Below are 18758 nucleotides of genomic sequence, written 5' to 3' on the forward strand. Positions count from 1 at the left end.
GAAGGCAAGTAAAGCCAGAGCATGAGGGCTCAGTTTTATGCTGCTGGGTCAAGGCACATAAAGAACATTCACAGAGCTGCAGCTGCCCTCAGTTGTGCAAGCTCCATTTGAGAACATCAACTGTCAGTCAAGAACATGGGCTGCAGGGGATCAATTCTGTTCTTTAGCAAGACTGATGAAGAATTGTAGGATGAAAGCCAGAGCAAGGGGGCTGCACTAGACGATCTTTTAAAAGAAGTCTCTTGCAACCTAAACCCTTCTCTGTGCCCTGCTCCCCCCCAACATAATACTCATGAGGTTCAGGGGGCCTCAGATTTGCAACACCAGAACTGACAACATACCATTGCACATGAAAATAAAACCCTGATTCCTTCCCTTGGCAAAGAAGATTGTGAATTTAGTGGTTTAGGTATTTCTACCTCCCTGAATTTTGCATTAAACAGTAGCTTACACAGTCCAGAACTCATTCTTCCTAGTGCACATCTCAGAGCAACCTACATTTATGAAGTTCCAATAGTTTGTTGTCTAAATAAATTGAAGTAACTTTTTGTACCATGCTACTTTCCAGTAAGGGCTGCAACCCACAGCTGTGCATTAGTCAGGACATACCACCTGGTGGCTTGAAATTCCCCCCCCCCCCCCCCCCTTAAAACTACCACACACCTGAGCACTAGGATTGTTCACTGCTAGGCAGAACAAAGACTTCTTACATTTTCCTGAGTGAATTCTTTACTCATAGGCTCTTTTACAACTGGATGCAGCACACAACTTCCTCTGTCTCTTGCAGTATGCTTTTTTCATTTACATTTCACATAATCTTAGGCATTTAGGATCCTCTCTGACCATGAATCACTTTTGTATTTGTAGCTTTTAATAGCATGACTAAGCAGACACCTGTCTGACAAGTGCAGTATGCAGAAAAAGCAGCTATACAATCCCCAACTGAAGGCGAGCACACTGCAGAGAAGTCATACTGCCAGACCTGCAACCTGGTAGCAGAAGTCTTTTATATCACAACCTCAAGCACAGTGCAAGAACAACAGGTCTCAGAAGCTGCCTTTTATTACCATGTGTGAAACTCTTAATATTGAACCAGTAAGGAACAAGAAAGACCCAAAAGCAAGGCTGTCCTGGCATTTTTAAGAGAAACTAACATTAAAAATACTTCCTTTGCCATTCAGAGTCAATGCCAATAAAGAGGAGCTATGTAGCAACCATCTAAAAAACATCTGCATCAAAATCCAGTGACTAGACTTCTACAATTTAATGAAGCAGTTTTGAGGTGGGAAGAGACAGGAAGGACAGGGATAGTTTCTGGGCACATATGAAGCAGTATAGTTTCATCAGAGCAGTAGTTTCTCCCTTAAATGTTCCTAATTTGGACTCCAGAAGAAAATGTTTCACCATGAGAACAGTCAAGACACTGGAATCATCTCCCAAAGGAATTAGTGGGTTCCCCTACATTGGTCAGCTTTAAGGCTCAGCTTGACAGAGAGCTGAGACATCTCATTTCAACACCACCATCACCTAGAAAGGTTGGCCCACATGATCCTTGAGGTCCTTCCCAACCTGGCATTTTATGTTTTCCTACTAGTGTTGTCACACAAACCTTCTGTTCTACAATGTATGGCCTGATGTAATACAGATATTACATTTTCATCTCTCCTGTTCTGAAGAATGGTGGTGACAACTTCTTATTGCCTTGCTTTTAAGCCATATTTCTAATGGGACAACTCTCAGTATCACCACCCAGCTCCAGCAGTTTTGTCAGCACTGCACTTCCTTTCATTAGGCTGAAGGGTAAGTCAGGTCCTCACAAAGCATCAAGCCACCAAAATCCCAGAAAACTTCTCCTCCACACAAGTGCCAGAGAGGGCCTGAGCACACTGTCAAAGATCATCAACTTGTATCTTAAACAAACTGCCTGCAAACTGGAAGCTTAGATCCCCAGCCTAATAACAATCATTAAAAAAATATTACTGGCTTTAGTTTGGACCTGGGGCAGTAAATGTACAAAGTTTTCTTGAGAAGCTGAAGCAGAACATGGTTCGTGAGCTTCTGATCAACTATCACTCAAATATAGACACTAAATACAAGGAAACTTCCACTGAACAGTTTGTAATTCAAGTAACTTTCCATTTACACATGTCTATTAACTGGAGCACACATTCTTTTGCCCTCTTTAGCTTCAAAAGCAACTTTGGCTCTGGCTTCAGCTGAAGGAAGAACAGGTCCTGAAAATTTGCTGTCTATGATTAAGTTCATGGTCTTAATCTCTGCTTGGAAGCAAATGCCCACTTTAAATTTAATCTCATTAGGATCAAAATTTCCCTTCCTTTCAAACAATCAAGTTTGATTAGTGAAAAATCCTTGATCATAAGCCACTTGCATTACCTGAAAGGTATTTATTGCTTTATTACTTTAAAACTTACTTACATTCATCTATATCTACAGACAAATGAGTATGGTGGCCTTACTATATTCCCTTATGTTTCACAACCAGAGCAGTATCAGGCTCAGCTGAACTCCAGCCACCACAGGATAACGCAGGGAAACAGTACTGCTTTGTCCAGTTTGTTCGCTACAGCTAAAGGGAGCAGGTAGCATCGCTTCTTGCCTGCCAAGAAGCCTAACCACATGCTGAGGGCACTCTCCTGGAAGCCAGGTGCTGTCAGTTTGAATATACCCTCAGCCTCAGGGTATAACTGAACCTACAGATGAACTTCATACTGGACCAGTTCCTAAGACACCAGCGTAAGAATCCTGCATTGCTGCTTTTGCAGCCTTCTCTGAGGTCAGATACGGCCTTTGTTACTGAACAGCACTCAGAGCACAGCAGAATGTAAGCAAAGGGATAAGAACTATTTTTCTGCCCTGGTGTATGACATCAAATTACAAATATGACAAACAATTCCCTGCCAAAGAATACAAGTTAGGGACAACAACAAGTCAAAACACTGAGGAAAAAGACTGGCAAGGTTTAGGAAAACAATTTGATGGGAAACCAAAAACCACTAACTTACCTCTTTGAAGGTTTTGCAAAGTTTCAACTCAAATGATACCATTAAAATAGACTTTTTAGAATCAAAATCACAATCATGTAGTTTCAGGACCCTTCTGGCATCTACCCTTAGGTATTTTAATAATTCACTACTAGTTCAGAAAAGGCACACGGAGAGACAACAGCTCTATCCTATATTCTAAACAAGGTGAAGTACACTACTTTGTTCTGTTGAATCAGTTCTAATGAGGACTAGCAGCCAGTTTAGAAACAAACTAGGAGCCAGTTTGGAACCCAAACAGAACTGTCCAGTACAGCATGCTAACAGCAAACACATCACAGACTTTACTCTCCAGGAGTGTGATTCACTCAAACCGGGGAATTTATTTGAAGCCTCTAAGAAATTATTGTGTACAGCAACTGTTTGCTAAATCACCTCAACAGAAAACCACACCAAGACCAGCAGAATCAGTCACCTGGGTTGCCAAAGGCAGAGAAAGAGACAAAGCACTACTTCAGGAAGCTAAAACACGGTTTCTGCTTTGTGAACAAATGGGGAGATTCAGGCTGGATGTGAGGAGGAGGTTCTTCACCATGAGAGTGGTGAAACCCTGGAATGGGTTGTCCAGGGAGGTGGTCGAGGCCCCGTCCCTGGGGGTGTTTAAGAGCAGGCTGGATGAGGCTCTGTCCAGCCTGATGTAGTGTGGGGTGTCCCTGCCCATGGCAGGGGGGTTGGAACTAGATGATCCTTGTGGTCCCTTCCAACCCTGAATGAAACTATGAAACTATGAAACTATAAGTGGTATGGAGAAGTATCTGAAAGGACTTGCTGTCATGAAGACACAATCGCATTTCTCAGTAACACACAAACCTCTAGGTAAGGCAATTGTCCTGGTTTTGCCGTGACAGAATCATTGGCCAGCCAGGGGCTGAAGGCCATGAGCAGTTTTGAGTCAGCCAGGGCAGCTGACTCCAGTTGGCTCACGGCTGAAACCCAGACCAGAAACAGCACAAACAATATAAAGGGAGGAGTTTGGTGAAGAGAAAGGGACTGTTCCATTTAGAGCTCCTGCTCTTGAGAATTGCTTTCTTGTTTATTGTGACTGCTGTATCTATGCTGGGCTGAGCATAACCTTCAGATACTTTACACTGGCATTTATATCAGTTTTGTAGTTTCATTAATCTGTTTTCATTTCATCCCATGTGTCCTTTCTCCTTCTCCAGATCCCCCTACTCTGTGGGGGGAGGGAGCATCGGATGACAGATCAACTAATATAATTTAGTACCAGATATGGGCTACAGGTAGAGAGCAATCCAGGGGAAACCTCTGGCGACTGACCAGTCAGTGAAAAGCACCAGACAGATAAACCAGAGGTATGACAAGGACTTCAATGTACTGCCACTGCAAGCAGTGTCTGCTGGACATTGCAAGGGCTTCTGCTTTTGAGCTCCTCCCAGCAGCAGCTGCTGCTTCTAGAGGCCCAGCACTGCTCACCACCTGAGCCATGGCAGCTTGCCTGTGCAAGGGGCAGTGGCAAGGGCTCTGCACTCTCCCCTGTGCCTCTCTTTGGAAAGACCCCACACACACATATTAATGAAAAAACCAACCTGACAACAAGAAATCCACCCATTTTCAAGGCACAAAGGGGCAAATGGAGAGAAAAGGCACCTGTAATGACAGGGGGCAAAAGTCTGCTACAAAAGCCAGTCAGAACCAGCCATCGGAAAGCTGCCAATAGCACACAACCATGCGTCCTTTGGTGAGGAAAAACATGTCCCTTTGGCCAGCTGTTCACGAGCAAAAGTACAGCAGCTGGCAGACTCGACCTGGGGAGTGCCCACACGCAATCAGTCACATCCCCTGCACAGCCTCCAAATTCGCTGAGGTGGCCCCAGGCTGGCGGCCTGAGGGGAAGCGACAGCTCCCAGCACTTCACACGTGGAGACAAGGCAGCAGCCTCACGAAGCACCTCAGGGGCATGTGACAACGTCAGCGGTTCTTCCCTTCCCCTGACAGCTAAATGGCTACAGACAGGGAGGACAGTTCCCCTCCTGCCCAGCCTACTCACGGTTTGCGGCTGGACTCCTGCAGCTCCGCCGCGTCCCCCGGCCGGAGGCGCCATTGCCGCCCTCTCCAGGCGCCGCTGGCCGCTCTGCCCTACCCACAGCGGGCAGCGCACAGGTCTCTGTGCACCGAGCTCACAAAGCCATCCTCTCCATTCCGGACCTGAAACGGGCACGTTTCTGTAGATCACACGTGGATTCATGACATACCCTTTGTATGACCTACTCTTTCCTCCTACAGCCTTCCCAACGCCTCTGGAGCTTTCCAGAAGTGCTAAACGCTGAGAGACAAAAGCACACAGGTGAAGAAAATTAGTAAGCCAGCTGGTGCTAATGAATCCTTAAGGCTGAATGAGGCTTAACAATGCTCAGCTGCAAAAAACTCACCTTAAAGGTGTCACAGAGCCAATACTGCTTACTTTTTGCCAAAATGGAACATGAGAATAGAACTGCAAATGATTCAGAATACAGAATAAACCAGGTTGGAAAAGACCTTCGAGATCATCGAGTCTAACTTGTCACCCAAAACCATCTAATCAACTAAACCTTGGCACCAAGGGCCTCATCCAGTCTCCTCTTAAACACCTGCAGTGATGGTGACTCCACCACCTCCCTGGGCAACACATTCCCATGGCAAATCTCTCTTTTTGTGGAGAATTTCTTCCTAACATCCAGCCTAAACCTCCCCTGGCACAGCTTGAGACTGTGTTCTCTTGTTCTGTCACAGATTGCCTGGGAGAAGAGACCACCCCACTACCCTTCAGGTAGTTGCAGACAGCAATGAGGTCACCCCTGAGCCTCCTCTTCTCCAGGCTAAACAACCCCAGCTCCCTCAGCCACTCCTCACAGGGCTTGTGCTCCAGACCCCTCACTGGCCGTGTTGCCCTCCTCTGGCTGTGTTGCAGCAACTCAACATCTTTCTTAAACTGAGGGGCCCAGAACTGGACACAGTACTCAAGGTGTTCTCTTCTGGTGATATTTTCCCTTCTGGTTAAAGGGCCTCAAATACATTCAAGTCAAAGGAATCTCAATAGCAAATAGCCTTTGATCACCAAGTGAAATATTTATTCTAAGGTACCCAGTACTATTAGAAGTATCACAGTATAGCCAAGGTTGGAAGAGACCTTGAGGATCATGGAGTCCAACCTGTCAACACAGACTAGACCATGGCACCAAGTGCCACGTCCAATCTCCTCTTGAACACCTCCAGGGATGGTGACTCCACCACCTCCCTGGGCAGCACATTCCAATGGGCAATCACTCTGTGTAGAACTTCTTCCTAACATCCAACCCAAACCTCCCCTGGTGCAGCTTGAGACTGTGTCCTCTTGTTCTGGTGCTGGTTGCCTGGGAGAAGAGGCCAACCCCTTCCTGGCTACAACCACCCTTCAGGTAGCTGTAGAGGGCAATGAGGTCACCCCTGAGCCTCCTCTTCTCCAGGCTAAACAATCCCAGCTCCCTCAGCCTCTCCTCATAGGACTTGTGCTCAAGGCCTCTCCCCAGCCTCGTTGCCCTTCTCTGGACACGTTCAAGTGTCTCGATGTCCTACTTAAACTGAGGGGCCCAGAACTGGACACAGGACTCAAGGTGCGGCCTAACCAATGCAGAGTACAGGGGCACAAGTAGAACGGAGCATTCCACCTTAAGAGGTTATAAATCTCACCCCTGATCTTTTCTGATAGGATCAAAATGTTCCACAAGCCATGTAATTACAGCTAGTGTTGTCTTTACTTGAAACCCCATCGCTTTTCAAAGGTTTAATGCCATCTGTAAAGAATGGGGCAATACCAATCCTCTTGAACTTTACTAAAACAATAGCAGCCAGTGTGAGAGAGGAAGCTTGTAGCACACATGGCTAGTACAAGGTCACTGTTAATTCTTTATCTGTGTTTGCTTTACAAATATATACACAGCACTGAGCCTTTAGTTTATAAAGTTTCTAATTCTGTAATAAATCCATTAAGTTTAATAAATTTAGAGCATCAAATGCTTCATAGTACTGGTAAGGTTGAAGCAACAGAACACTACAGATATTCTCCATGTAACTGAAGAGCACAGTGTACTTTTTTTTGATGTGTGTGAAGATATTAAATAGCTAAAGGTCAGCAACTAACAACCATCCATAGCTTGGGTTCCCAAAAGAGAAGATAATAATTGTAGGAATCAGTTCCCCCTCCTTCAGTTAAAACAGCATGCTAGAGATCTAGTGTTCTGACAGTATTATGTCATAGTCAAGGCAGATTAAACGCCCTAGCACTGCTCCCAGGCACTGTCAGTGTGCTAGGATGGCTAAGGGTTGGCCTCCTGAATTGTTTTGCTTCAGGAAAATTAGACCAAATCAGCTAAAGCACTGGATATGGCCTTACAGGAAGAAACATTATTAATACCTAATTCATGATGTATGGAAATAAATAACTAGAAAATTAGTATCTCCTAATGATTCTAGACTACAAAGCCCCTAGGCCTTCCTGACATCAGTTTGATGTGAATCTAAAGAGACAAAACCATAGGAACTGTTAAAGTACAAACCTGCCAGTTTACTCTCTTCAGCAGAGGCTTTTTACAACACCGAGGTCAGAGGTTCAAGGACTCTTGAAATTTCAGGAACCTTATGACTTAGGTTACCTCACATTGCCACCTTTTGACTACTAGGGATCTCATCAGAGTTAAATTAACTTCCTTAAACTCTGCAAGTACTAAAAAAATAGGAGTGTTTTGTTGCTATACCTGCACTTTCAGGAAGTTTAGATGACTTCTCTTATGGGGTAGTCATCAAGATGCACAGATATAAGGGGGGGACTAAAAAGCAAGCATGTTGTTTTCCATTACCAGGCCAGTTAAAATTTGGTTCTATGTTAAAATTCAAAACCAAAGCAACACATTTTAATGAGATTTGTAATGTCCTGTACCTTCAACTATTTTGTAAATCTATTTACATAAGCTGTTTAGTTTGCAAAGGACTCAAGGATGTGTATTGCCCAAGTGGCAACAGAGCAAATATTAACTATGGAACTTAAGCCTTCTTTCACACTCACCTCAGAGGTTGCATTTAAAACCAATTCTGGAGCCTTCTGGTTTTGTTGATTTGTTTTGTTTTCTTTTAAAGAAGAACACAAACATGTATGTAGATCAAACACACACTGGAGTAAACCCAAGCACACCTACAAGGTAAAGGTTGTATTTTCACACTATGTGCCTTATCTGAGAGAAAACAGTTAAACTCATTTTCACAGCAGGACTACTGTAGACCACCATCTCTGTGTGTTTAGCCTCCCTGTAAAAATAGTAGTTGCTCAGCTGGGGTGTGTATCTTGGAGACATCTTTTAGGTGGTGTGCTACCTAGAATAAATGAGTCAGCACTCTGTGACCAAGGTTTCCACCTCTTTGAGATGGGAAGTGCCAGCAAAGCACGTAACAAGAGAGTATGTCAGGACAGAGAGCGCATTGTCTCTTGTAACTATTTGTCTCTAAGATGGAGTCATGGACTTGATGGACCACCCAATGGATAAGGAACTGGCTAGATGGATTGACTTAAAGAGTTGTGATCAACAGCTCCATGTCCAGGTGGAGACCAGTGACAAGTGGAGCTCCTCAGGGAGCTGCACTGGCTCCAGTGCTGTTTAACATCTTTGTCAGATGCATGGACTTGAGCGCACTCTCAGCAGGTTTGCTGACAACACCAAGCTGTGTTGTGTGGTGGGCTCACTGGAGAGAAAGGATGCCATCCAGGAGGATCTTGACAGGCTCAAGAAGTTGGCCAGTACCAACTGGATGAGGTTCAACAAATCAAAGTGCAAGGTCCTGCATCTGAGTGGGGCCAATGTCAGGCATAAACACAGGCTGAGTGCAGTGAGCTCTGGAGAATTTGGTGTATCGATTGAGGACAAGCTCATCATGAGCCAGCAGTGTGCTCATGCAGCCCAGAAGGCAAATCATAACCTAGGCTGTATCAAGAGGAGCGATTCTACCCCTTTACTCTGCTCATGAGACACCACCTCAAATACTGAATCCAGTTCTGATGTTGCCATCATCAGAAGGGCACAAAGTTGTTAGGGAGAGTCCAGAGGAAGACCACAAAGATGATCCAAGGGCTGGAACACCTCGGCTATGAGGACAGGCTGCGGGAGCTGGGGGTGTTCAGCCTAAGGAAGAGAAGATTTTTGGGGGGACCTTAGAGCTGCCAACCAATACCTACTGGAAATGGATCCTACAGGAAGGCTGAAGAGGGACTTTTCATAAAGGCACCTAGCAATAGGACAAGGGAAAATTATTTGAAGATGAGGGAGAGTAGTTTTAGATTAGATCTTAGGAAGAAGCTCAAGGATGGTGAGACTCTAGAATAGGCTGCCCAGGGAGGCTGTGGATGCCTCCTCCTTGGGGGTGTTTTTAGGTCAGGTTGGATGAGGCCTTGAGGAGCTGAGTCTAGTTGAGGGGTGTCCCTGCCCCTGGTGGGGAGGTTGGAGCAATCACACAGGAGAAATGGACAGCCTCAGATGCTTTCCTCAAGACTACAGTTTTTCCACTAGGACAATCTACCAATTAAATACTGATAAATAAATTCTTCCCTAGAATTTCTGAATTAGGGAAGGTTCTTGATGGGGGCTTTTTGTACCCTTTTTTTTTCCAGACGTATTTAATATTTACGCAGACAAGATGTTGGACTTACAGGCATGACATCTACTCAACACAGTTCCTACAATAAAGGTGAGGAGTAAGTATGTTAAAATCAACCATACCCCAAATGCTACATGGAATAGAAAACACATTTCAAGGCCTCTCCCTTCGGGTTCTGAGTGCAAGTCCTCACAGTATCACAGTATAGCTAAGGTTGGAAGAGACCTCAAGGATCATCAAGTCCAACCTATCAACACAGACCCCATGACTAGACCATGGCACCAGGTGCCACGTCCAATCTCCTCTTGAACGCCTCCAGGGACGGTGACTCCACCTCCCTGGGCAGCACATTCCAATGACAAACGACTCGCTCGGTGAAGAACTTCCTCCTCACCTCGAGTCTAAACCTCCCCTGGCGCAGCTTGAGACTGTGTCCCCTTGTTCTGGTGCTGGTTGCCTGGGAGAAGAGACCAACCCCTTCCTGGCTACAACCACCTTTCAGGTAGTTGTAGAGGGCAATGAGGTCACCCCTGAGCCTCCTCTTCTCCAGGCTAAACAATCCCAGCTCCCTCAGCCTCTCCTCATAGGGCTTGTGCTCAAGGCCTCTCCCCAGCCTTGTTGCCCTCCTCTGGACACGTTCAAGTGTTTCGATGTCCTTCTTAAACTGAGGGGCCCAGAACTGGACAAGGTTTCCATAGGTGAACCTGTGGAAGGATCATAACCTGGTTGAACCTGCCAGCAGCATATGCTTGTCTCAAAGCTTAACCCATGCATGTGTAAGTACACACGGGTGGTACAGCGAATGGCTCTTTAAATCAGTTATGGTTCCTTTGGTCACTCCTCTCCCACTCCTTGGAAGTCCTTTGGGTCTTACTCTCAAAAGAAATCAGTCCGCTAATAACCGGAGGTGATTTTGCTGAAGGAAATAAATTGATTTCAGCACTATCATTTTTCCCCCTCATCACCACTACAGTTCTTCTGTTGCAAAAAACCCCAACAACCCTAACACCCAATCAAGGTTTTAGTTTATTGTGGGGGATAACATCCTAAGGCTGTATCAGAGGTTACTGTCTACACTCAACAAATGAAGCCTCACTACAGCATTCGCACGCTGAACCCAAGAAACTAAGAACCAAGCAGCTAAGATTTCAATTAAAGAAAATCAGCAAATTTCTTTTTTGTTTTGGTTTTACCATTTTAATACAATTTAAAAAAGAAAAAAAAAAAAAAAGGAGTAAATGTTATGCATGGCAATGTTTATTAAACAATCACATTTCATTTAAGCATTAAAATGCAGCAGTCTGGAAAAATCTGCCAGAAACAATGTTTGGCTTCAGGAAAGGCGATTATGAAATTACTCCCAATAAAATTCAAATACTCTCTTTGTCTGTTGATTAGTTGAATGCTTTAGACTGGAAGGAACAAAAAGTGCAAATCAGCTGAATGTTACTTTCAGAAGTAAAGTCTTAGTGTCCTACAAGCAGTTACTGAAAGGCCTCACCCTCAATCTTCATGATAAAAGGACAAAATTCCCCAATTTGTGTACAATGATAAATTTACTGCAACATTTCAAACAAGGTAACATTATTACTAAACTAAATTTCAGAAGAGAACTGCAGTATTCTTCCTGCCACAAGCACCTTTTTTTTTTCCTCCTTTCTTTAAAAATAAGAATCTAATTTGCTTGACATGAGATGGCATGAGATACAGTCTCACTGCAAAACTGGAAACTTACATGGAACACCACAGTTACAACCACTTATAGGAACATGTTCTAGCTTAAGGGAGTTTATACCTCCACATAGGACTTCTACATAAAAATCTAGGAGTCATAATGCAAGTGTTCTGTTTCTGATAATACACTTGCAGGGAAGTGACTCATTACAGAGTAGCTAAACATTGATCTGGAGCGTGGCCTTTTGCACCTCTTCATTGGGAGACTTGGGGAGCAAAATAGACAAAGATTGATAGTATTTGATATATGGGCAAATTTGAACATATTTTTTTGGTTGGTTTGGTTATTTTGTTTGTTTTCCAATTTTACCATATTTTTTTTGGGTTGGTTTGGTTATTTTGTTTGTTTTCCAATTTTACCATATTTTTTTTGTTTGGTTTGGTTCTTTTGTTTGTTTTCCAATTCAACACAGTAAGTGACATTTTGAAATAACAACAGAGTATCTTCCTGGCTCCTAAATCTGGAGATACCAACTCTGGAGATACTCAAGGTGAGGCTCGACAGGGCTCTGGGCAACCTGATCTAGCTGAGGATGCCACTGCTTACTGCAGAGGGGGTTGGACTAGATGACCTTTGGAGGTGCCTTCCAATCCAGACCATCCTATGATTCTGTGAAACCACTTGAGAATCACTTCCTATATAGAAACACTGAAAACCAGCGTGACTATAAGCTTGCAAATGTTGCAGAGAATAAACCAGCAATTTTCAACTGGTTCCTGTAAAAATACAAAGTAAATGTTTGAAGTGTTGTAGAAACATGTTCTTATATGTGGGTACTGCTGCTTGAAACTGAACAGTTGGTTGACATCCAGACAACTAGTACAATTTTCCAAAAGCAAAGCAGCTTATAAGCATAATAAACAAATGGTCATCTTTGCTAAAATTTAGATCTAATTTAGTAGTTTGTAAAATGACACCTCCAAAACTGTGCAACACAAAATAATGTAGCCAACAGTAACATACAGGTACACCATTTAATATTTATTATATGCATTTTATATACATTATTTTTCTTTTCAACAGCTGTACTTTTGCTATGTGGTACAATCTTAAAAATTTGCTGATTCATAGTTTGTAAAACAGAAACCTTACAAAACTCATCAAAACTTGCAAACTGATCAGAAAAAGTTTTGTGGAAGACTAGAAAAAATACTTTTCTTGTATTAATCATGCATTACACAAACAAACAAACAAAAAAAATCTTTAGTTACACCATAAACTGAAGCACATCTGAAAAGGAACAAAACCAAAAAATAAAAGCAGGGAATAACTAGTCAAAACACAGCAGAGACTTATGAATCTTGGATCAACCTACTTTTGTATGCTATTTGAAATGCAAATAAAAAGAATTTTCCACTCCAAAAAGTTCTGAAACAAGATTGGGTTTGGTTTGGTTTGGGGTTTTGGATTTTCTTTTTGATGGGAATCGAGTCCACTCCAGGTACTCAACCAGAAGAAAAAGAGATTCCTTGGGTTTGTAACTTTAAGAGTTATCAAGCGTCCCGTTTTCCCCTCCTCTGTTTTAGGCTGTTCAAAGAGTGCCGTAATAGATCTACAGGGCCCTTTAACACACTACATAAAAGGATATAAAGACCAACCAAAAAAAAAAAAACCAAAACAAAAAAGTGAAATAAATAACAATAGGCCATTAGCAAGATGGGTAATCCTTGATAAATAAACTCGTAAATACAGTAAGATGTACAAAATATCACATAGTGATAGGATGCCAAGATTAAAGGTTCTTTTTTTTTTATTATTATTTTTTTTTTTTTTTTTTTTTTAAATTTTCTTTTTTTAAAGAGTTTCTTTTTTTTGGGGGGGTAGGTTAAACCCCCTCTGTGTTTCCTCTGAACACTTTTTACAGTCCTTTTATTTATAAAGACAGTTATGCGATGATGATGAATTAGCATCCTTATGCAAGGACTTAGCTGAGCTGTATTAGGCAAAAGAAGGGAAGAGTGTGGTTACACGGCAGCGGGTCAGTGAGATCTCTGTGTTTTAGGGTTCTATAATGCAGAAAAAACATTATCAATACAATCTTGAGCACTGTTGTGACAGGCTAAATATATAAAAAGACTTATAAAAACTAGAATTTTATCCAAACATTTTGTGCAACTAATGCTAAAATATTTTAAGTTAAATTTCCTTTTATCTTTAAAGCAAAATAAAAGTTTAAAAGGGGAATCTGTGGCATTCAACTGATAAACAGAAGATTACTAAGAGATGAAAAGAAAGCTACTCTTGGAGCTCACTTCCCCCCACAAGAGCACCACATTCCTAACCCTAAGGCAGCACACAGAGTCCAAAATAAAAGTCTTTTGTAAGATCAGACTCCACGTTTGCTTAAAGACACCTAAAGAACAGACATACGCTCAGTTCATATCCAGTCAAGGCTACAAATACTGGTTTTCTTTATTTGTATTTCTCCCCACCCCCCGGTACAGTAATTACAGTTAAATGAATGAGCCTGACATTGTTCAAAATGTGGTGACTTCTCACCAACTTCTACCTGCCCCACATAAGAGCCTTCACCAAGGCAGATCAGATGTAGTGTCTTATTGGTAACCTTATCATTTGATGGCAGTGACGCATTCCCTCTTTTTTGTCCAAACAGACCTGCTGTTATGACACAGGTTTGCTCTGCTGTGTCACACAAATACTTTGGCAAGGGCATCAGCTCCTGCACTGGCAATATATGCTTTTGATGGATGAAATGCTACATCATAAATTGATTCATCCAGCTTTTTCCTATGAGCTGTTATTTCTTGCACACATGTCTTGCTGTCCAAATTCCATAATCTAATGGAACAGTCATGGCCTGTTTAGGTTAAAAAGGGAGGGGGGAGAAAAAAAAAGACAAAAAGGTTAAGATTTGCCAGACACTTAGATGCAAAATTTATAAATCAGAGAGAGTATGAAAAGCCCCTTACTTCCAGACATTAAATAGATTCCATTGGGATCTACAGCTAGACTTGTAACAGCATCCAAGTGAGCAACCATAGAATGGATCATTTTACCTAAAAGCAAAACAAACAGTGAGTTGCCTGGAAAGTGTTGATCCTTCCACAAGTAACATTCCCATTAAATGCAATATGTAACAACAAGCCTATTTAGATTCTAATGTCTGAATTCCACAATTAGATTAGAAATCATTACATTTTAACTACAGCCTCTTGTATAAGCATATGGATAAATGACACAAACCTCTCAAAACAGCACTCCCGCTGTAAGGACTCTCTTTATCCAGCTTCCATCTTTGCTAAAAGCAAAGTCAGTGAAGACCAATCCCAAGATGACTGGGTGAGAACCTCAATGTTTAGTCCTTTAAATACCCTAATACTGTCCTAATACAGTCTGACCATTGTGGATGGAGTTTTCTAAAAACAAACTTACTAAGTCCTACCAAATGTCCATCTATCTCTCACTGCTAGGAAAGAGGCTACTGGTCATACACCAGGGAAGACAATAAAAACCAGCCAACTGCAGATGATTCTTGCCCAGAATAGTCTCCAGCTTCTAATATTGACCTGTTCAGTTATGTTGTAAACTAGAGGTTATCTCTGCATGCAAATACTCATATTTCTTTTGACTAACCTGCACTCTTGGACTCTTAATAACAGCTTTCAGCATCTCATGATGCTTTCTGAAAGGAGTTCCAAGATGTTTAACTGCATGTAAGAACTACTACCTCTTTTTGTTTTGAACCTGTCACCTGTTGGGGGTTATCAACAGAACCTTAGTTCATATACTGGAAAAGGGAGCAGGGATGTAAGACCATAACCAACATGAAGAAAGTGCCTCATCTTTTGTCCAGTTGTCTGTCTTCCTGTAGAGTTTCAGTTCATTTAGTTTGGAAGATTCTTCCTGAAGAAGCTAAAAGCTTCTGAATTTTTCTGATCACCTTCAGAACCATTCTCTGAAGCATTTTAATCTGTCTCCCTTTTGAGATCAGGGAGACTGGAGTAGCACGAAGTTCACATGTAAATAGATCAAGAATTCATACAGAGATATTAACAATTGTTCTTTCCTTTCTCACTCCTTTTGCTGTTCTGACTGCTAAGCAATGAAGTGGCACTTTCATCCAATCTCTACTTATAAGTTGTTTTACTTGAAGCAAAAATAGTCAGGCTACTGATAATTATATTATGAAGTTTTTCCTTATGTGCATAATTTCTCATTTGTCCACATGGAATTTAATTTGCCTGCTCCTAAGCCTATTAAAGTCATCAGCTCTTCCTGGTCAGCCTTCATCTTTAATATCCTTAATTAATGAATGTTATAAAATGTTAATATACTGTCCAGTGTCCAGAAGAGCTGTATGATGTAGAGATACTGCTGATCCCTCCAGGACATGGTCATTTTTTAGTTCTCAAAATGACTGTTTACCTTTACCTTCTGTTTCCTGTCTTTCACCCAAATATTTGTTCATGCAAGACTCTGCAACAGGTTCCCCCTGCAGCTGTGGATGCCTTTCCCCTGAGTGCTCATGGCCAGGCTGCGTGAGGCCTTGACCAACTGAGTCTAGCTGAGGAATATCCCTGCTCGTGGTGAGGAGGTAGATCATCTCAAAGTTCCATTCCAATCTCAGAGATTCTATGACTCTTTGAATTTAAGGTTATTTCTTTCCCTAATAGGTACTAAGCAATGTTCTTCACTACTGAGACTTGAAACAAGTAACTGATAGATGTTTAAAAGCATACAAATGAAGACAGGAAGAAAATGGCAGACAAGAGAACTAACTTAAGACGACCTTCATGTCCCTCAACTCTCTCCATCTCTTTTGAGACAGCATTTCCTGACTGCTAAAGTTACAATTGTAACGGATAAAACTATTTTATGGAAAAGGTACTGCAGAGGTTTAATGTGACAAACACCAAAAGTTCTCTTTTGTGTAAAACTGCATCACTAGTAAGTTTTCTACAACTGGTTTCTCCCTATATCCATCCAGATCAGACATATAAATACATGAAAGATAGGTTCTCTTCATCCTTACCCGTTTTGTTGTCAAAAAATTTGATGTGTCTATCTTCATGTGCTGTAATCGTTACAGGAAGTGTGGGATGACTTACTACCTTGTTAATATGATTATTTGATTGTACACCTGAAAAGAAAAGGAAATATTCACTGCTTTAAAGAAAGGGTTAAAGTTAAAATGAACATTTTAGCATTATGCTTCAGCTTACTGTGTTAACTAATGTTACATAAACACCATTTTAGAAAAGAACCAAGTCATCTCCTGAAAAACTCAAAATCAACCAAATAGCTTCTTCCTTTGCAGGACAGTGCTAAGTTAGGTGGAATGAAGTGTAAGGAACAAGTGGTACAAGCTGTACAAGTGGTTTCTACACATCAAAGTTTCTTGAGAGACAGCAAACAAACCAAGCAAGTACTGCAGGGCAGCACTAACCAAGCAGAAACAAACTGACATCTCTAACATGTTTAGCACACAGCTCCTACACGTCCACATAAAAAACCCCACATTTAGCTTGGGGAAATCCACTGTGTCAAACCACTTTCAGATTCTACTAATTCACATATTTTATTTGGTCTGTTCCAAGCATCCTTAAGCATCTAACCAACTTTCCAACTGCATGATGCTGGAGAGGATCAAAACTTGTTCATTTGCTTCCTCATATAAAGAAATAACTTTGATAAAGATACCTCATCCAAGATGGATATTCAATACAAATGAGCTTTACTTACCAGATTCTATTTGTGATGAAAGCATTGCCACTGACTGGGATGTTTCTAAATCATAGATGACTGTGCTGCCAGTGTTAAAAGACGCCACCATATGAGCAGGGTCACAACCTATAAAGTCAACTGATGTAGGTATTCCATGCTCTAAAAAGACAGAAAAGTGTCTTAGAATGAATGAGAGACTTGAAATTCTTGATGATTTAAATACTTTGTTTTATACTTTAAAGAAGAAAGCCACTGTCTTCTTCAAAGCAATGCTACAGTACCAGGATTACTTTATTAAAAGATCTTTTCCCTTTAGGCCTGTTACCTACTTTTGCTAAATGGAGATAATGAGACTGGATGAATTATCAGCTGCCTCACAACAGACTTTCTAAACCACTGAACAAAACCTTACCTTTCTCTCCATTGTAAGTGCAAATACAGGGCATTTTTTCTGGTGGGTTCCATAATCTAATAGTGCCATCTGCTGAACAAGATAGTAAGTGATTCTTTACACCACTGTAAGCAAGACCCCAGACTGCATCTGTGTGACCAAGTAGTGTGCCAGCTAGAACGTTTGGCTCTGGGAAGAAAACAGAAGTTGAGAAATAAAACTTTTTTCAGTTTAAAACTGTTAAGTAAGTGATACAGGGGCATGCTCTAAACCTCTCAAGCACTCCAAAAACACCAACAAGATTTTTTTTCTCTTGTGGAACTGGGTAAACATTCTTGTTTTCTTCTCCCTAATACCTCAGAGTTGTGTTTTATAGAGAGAGAGATTTTTGATCTATTCTCTAGCAATCTTTGAGTAGAGAAGTGAGAGCAAAAGACAAACAGAAAGGAATAAAGCCAGATAAATCACCAAAGTTCAATTTTGCAGAAAATTAAAAGCAACTTGTTATTGCAACCCCAAACCCTATTAACAAGCTCTAAGCAGGACAAACATCCTATTGGATCCCTTTCTTTTGAAGACAGCTTTGTCACTTCAGTAGACACGCTTCTATCAATATAAGCATTATATCCACAATCCTGCCTGCATTTTTTTAGTAGACTAAATTTTCAGCTGAGGCATAATGCGAGCTATGTACTGGTTTTATGGGACAGGGTCTAGCAGTCTCCTGAAATAAGTGCACGACAGCACTACTTCCCCTCTTTCTCCATCTCACTGCCACAGATTATGCAGCCTGACTGTTGTATAAGGTCACTCCTTACATTGACACAGGAAGAGAGCAAAAGTTCTTCACACTTTCCCAACAGAATTTAGGTTAACCGTGGAACTGAATGCTCAGTATTACATTAAGCACAAAATGCTGATCACCACCAGTGGCATGAGAATGAGACACAGTTTTCCTAGCAGTTTTCAGCTCTTCAATTTTAGGGACATCAGTGACAGGAGCAAATCAGAAACATGGGACACAGAATTTGAGTACATTAAGATACCTGAAATTTTGGTTCAAAGTAGAAAGCATGTTTCTAAAAAGTTAAGGGTTACAATTACTCTTTTCTTCACTGTTTACACCTCAGGAATTGCCAGACTTCCTATTACAGTTCTGTACAAAGTATGCCACCAATGCAAGTGGGAATAAGTAATTAATGTTTACCCCACATGGGAAGTTGAAAACAGACAATTTAGGTGATCAAGAGCAGTTACACCTCAGAAA

General features: G+C 41.7%; 1 protein-coding gene across 4 annotated transcripts in view; it reads right to left on the reverse strand.

The window, feature by feature from the left end:
- Positions 1-10919: 10919 nt before the first annotated feature.
- STRN3 (striatin 3) overlaps positions 10920-18758 on the reverse strand; it is a 65381-nt gene continuing 57542 nt past the window's right edge. For all 4 annotated transcript variants that reach the window (XM_068160318.1, XM_068160315.1, XM_068160316.1 and 1 more), the window contains 5 exons: positions 17513-17680; positions 17119-17259; positions 16409-16516; positions 14346-14432; positions 10920-14233 (listed from right to left, as the gene is read on the reverse strand). In XM_068160318.1, coding sequence (XP_068016419.1) covers positions 14064-14233; positions 14346-14432; positions 16409-16516; positions 17119-17259; positions 17513-17680 — 674 coding nt within the window. In that variant the 3' untranslated portion in view covers positions 10920-14063. The remainder of the gene's footprint in view (positions 14234-14345; positions 14433-16408; positions 16517-17118; positions 17260-17512; positions 17681-18758) is intronic.

Source organism: Melanerpes formicivorus, unplaced genomic scaffold (genome assembly GCF_026170545.1).
Source record: "Melanerpes formicivorus ecotype bairdi unplaced genomic scaffold, bMelFor1.0.p_v2 SCAF_49, whole genome shotgun sequence".
NCBI lineage: Eukaryota > Metazoa > Chordata > Aves > Piciformes > Picidae > Melanerpes > Melanerpes formicivorus.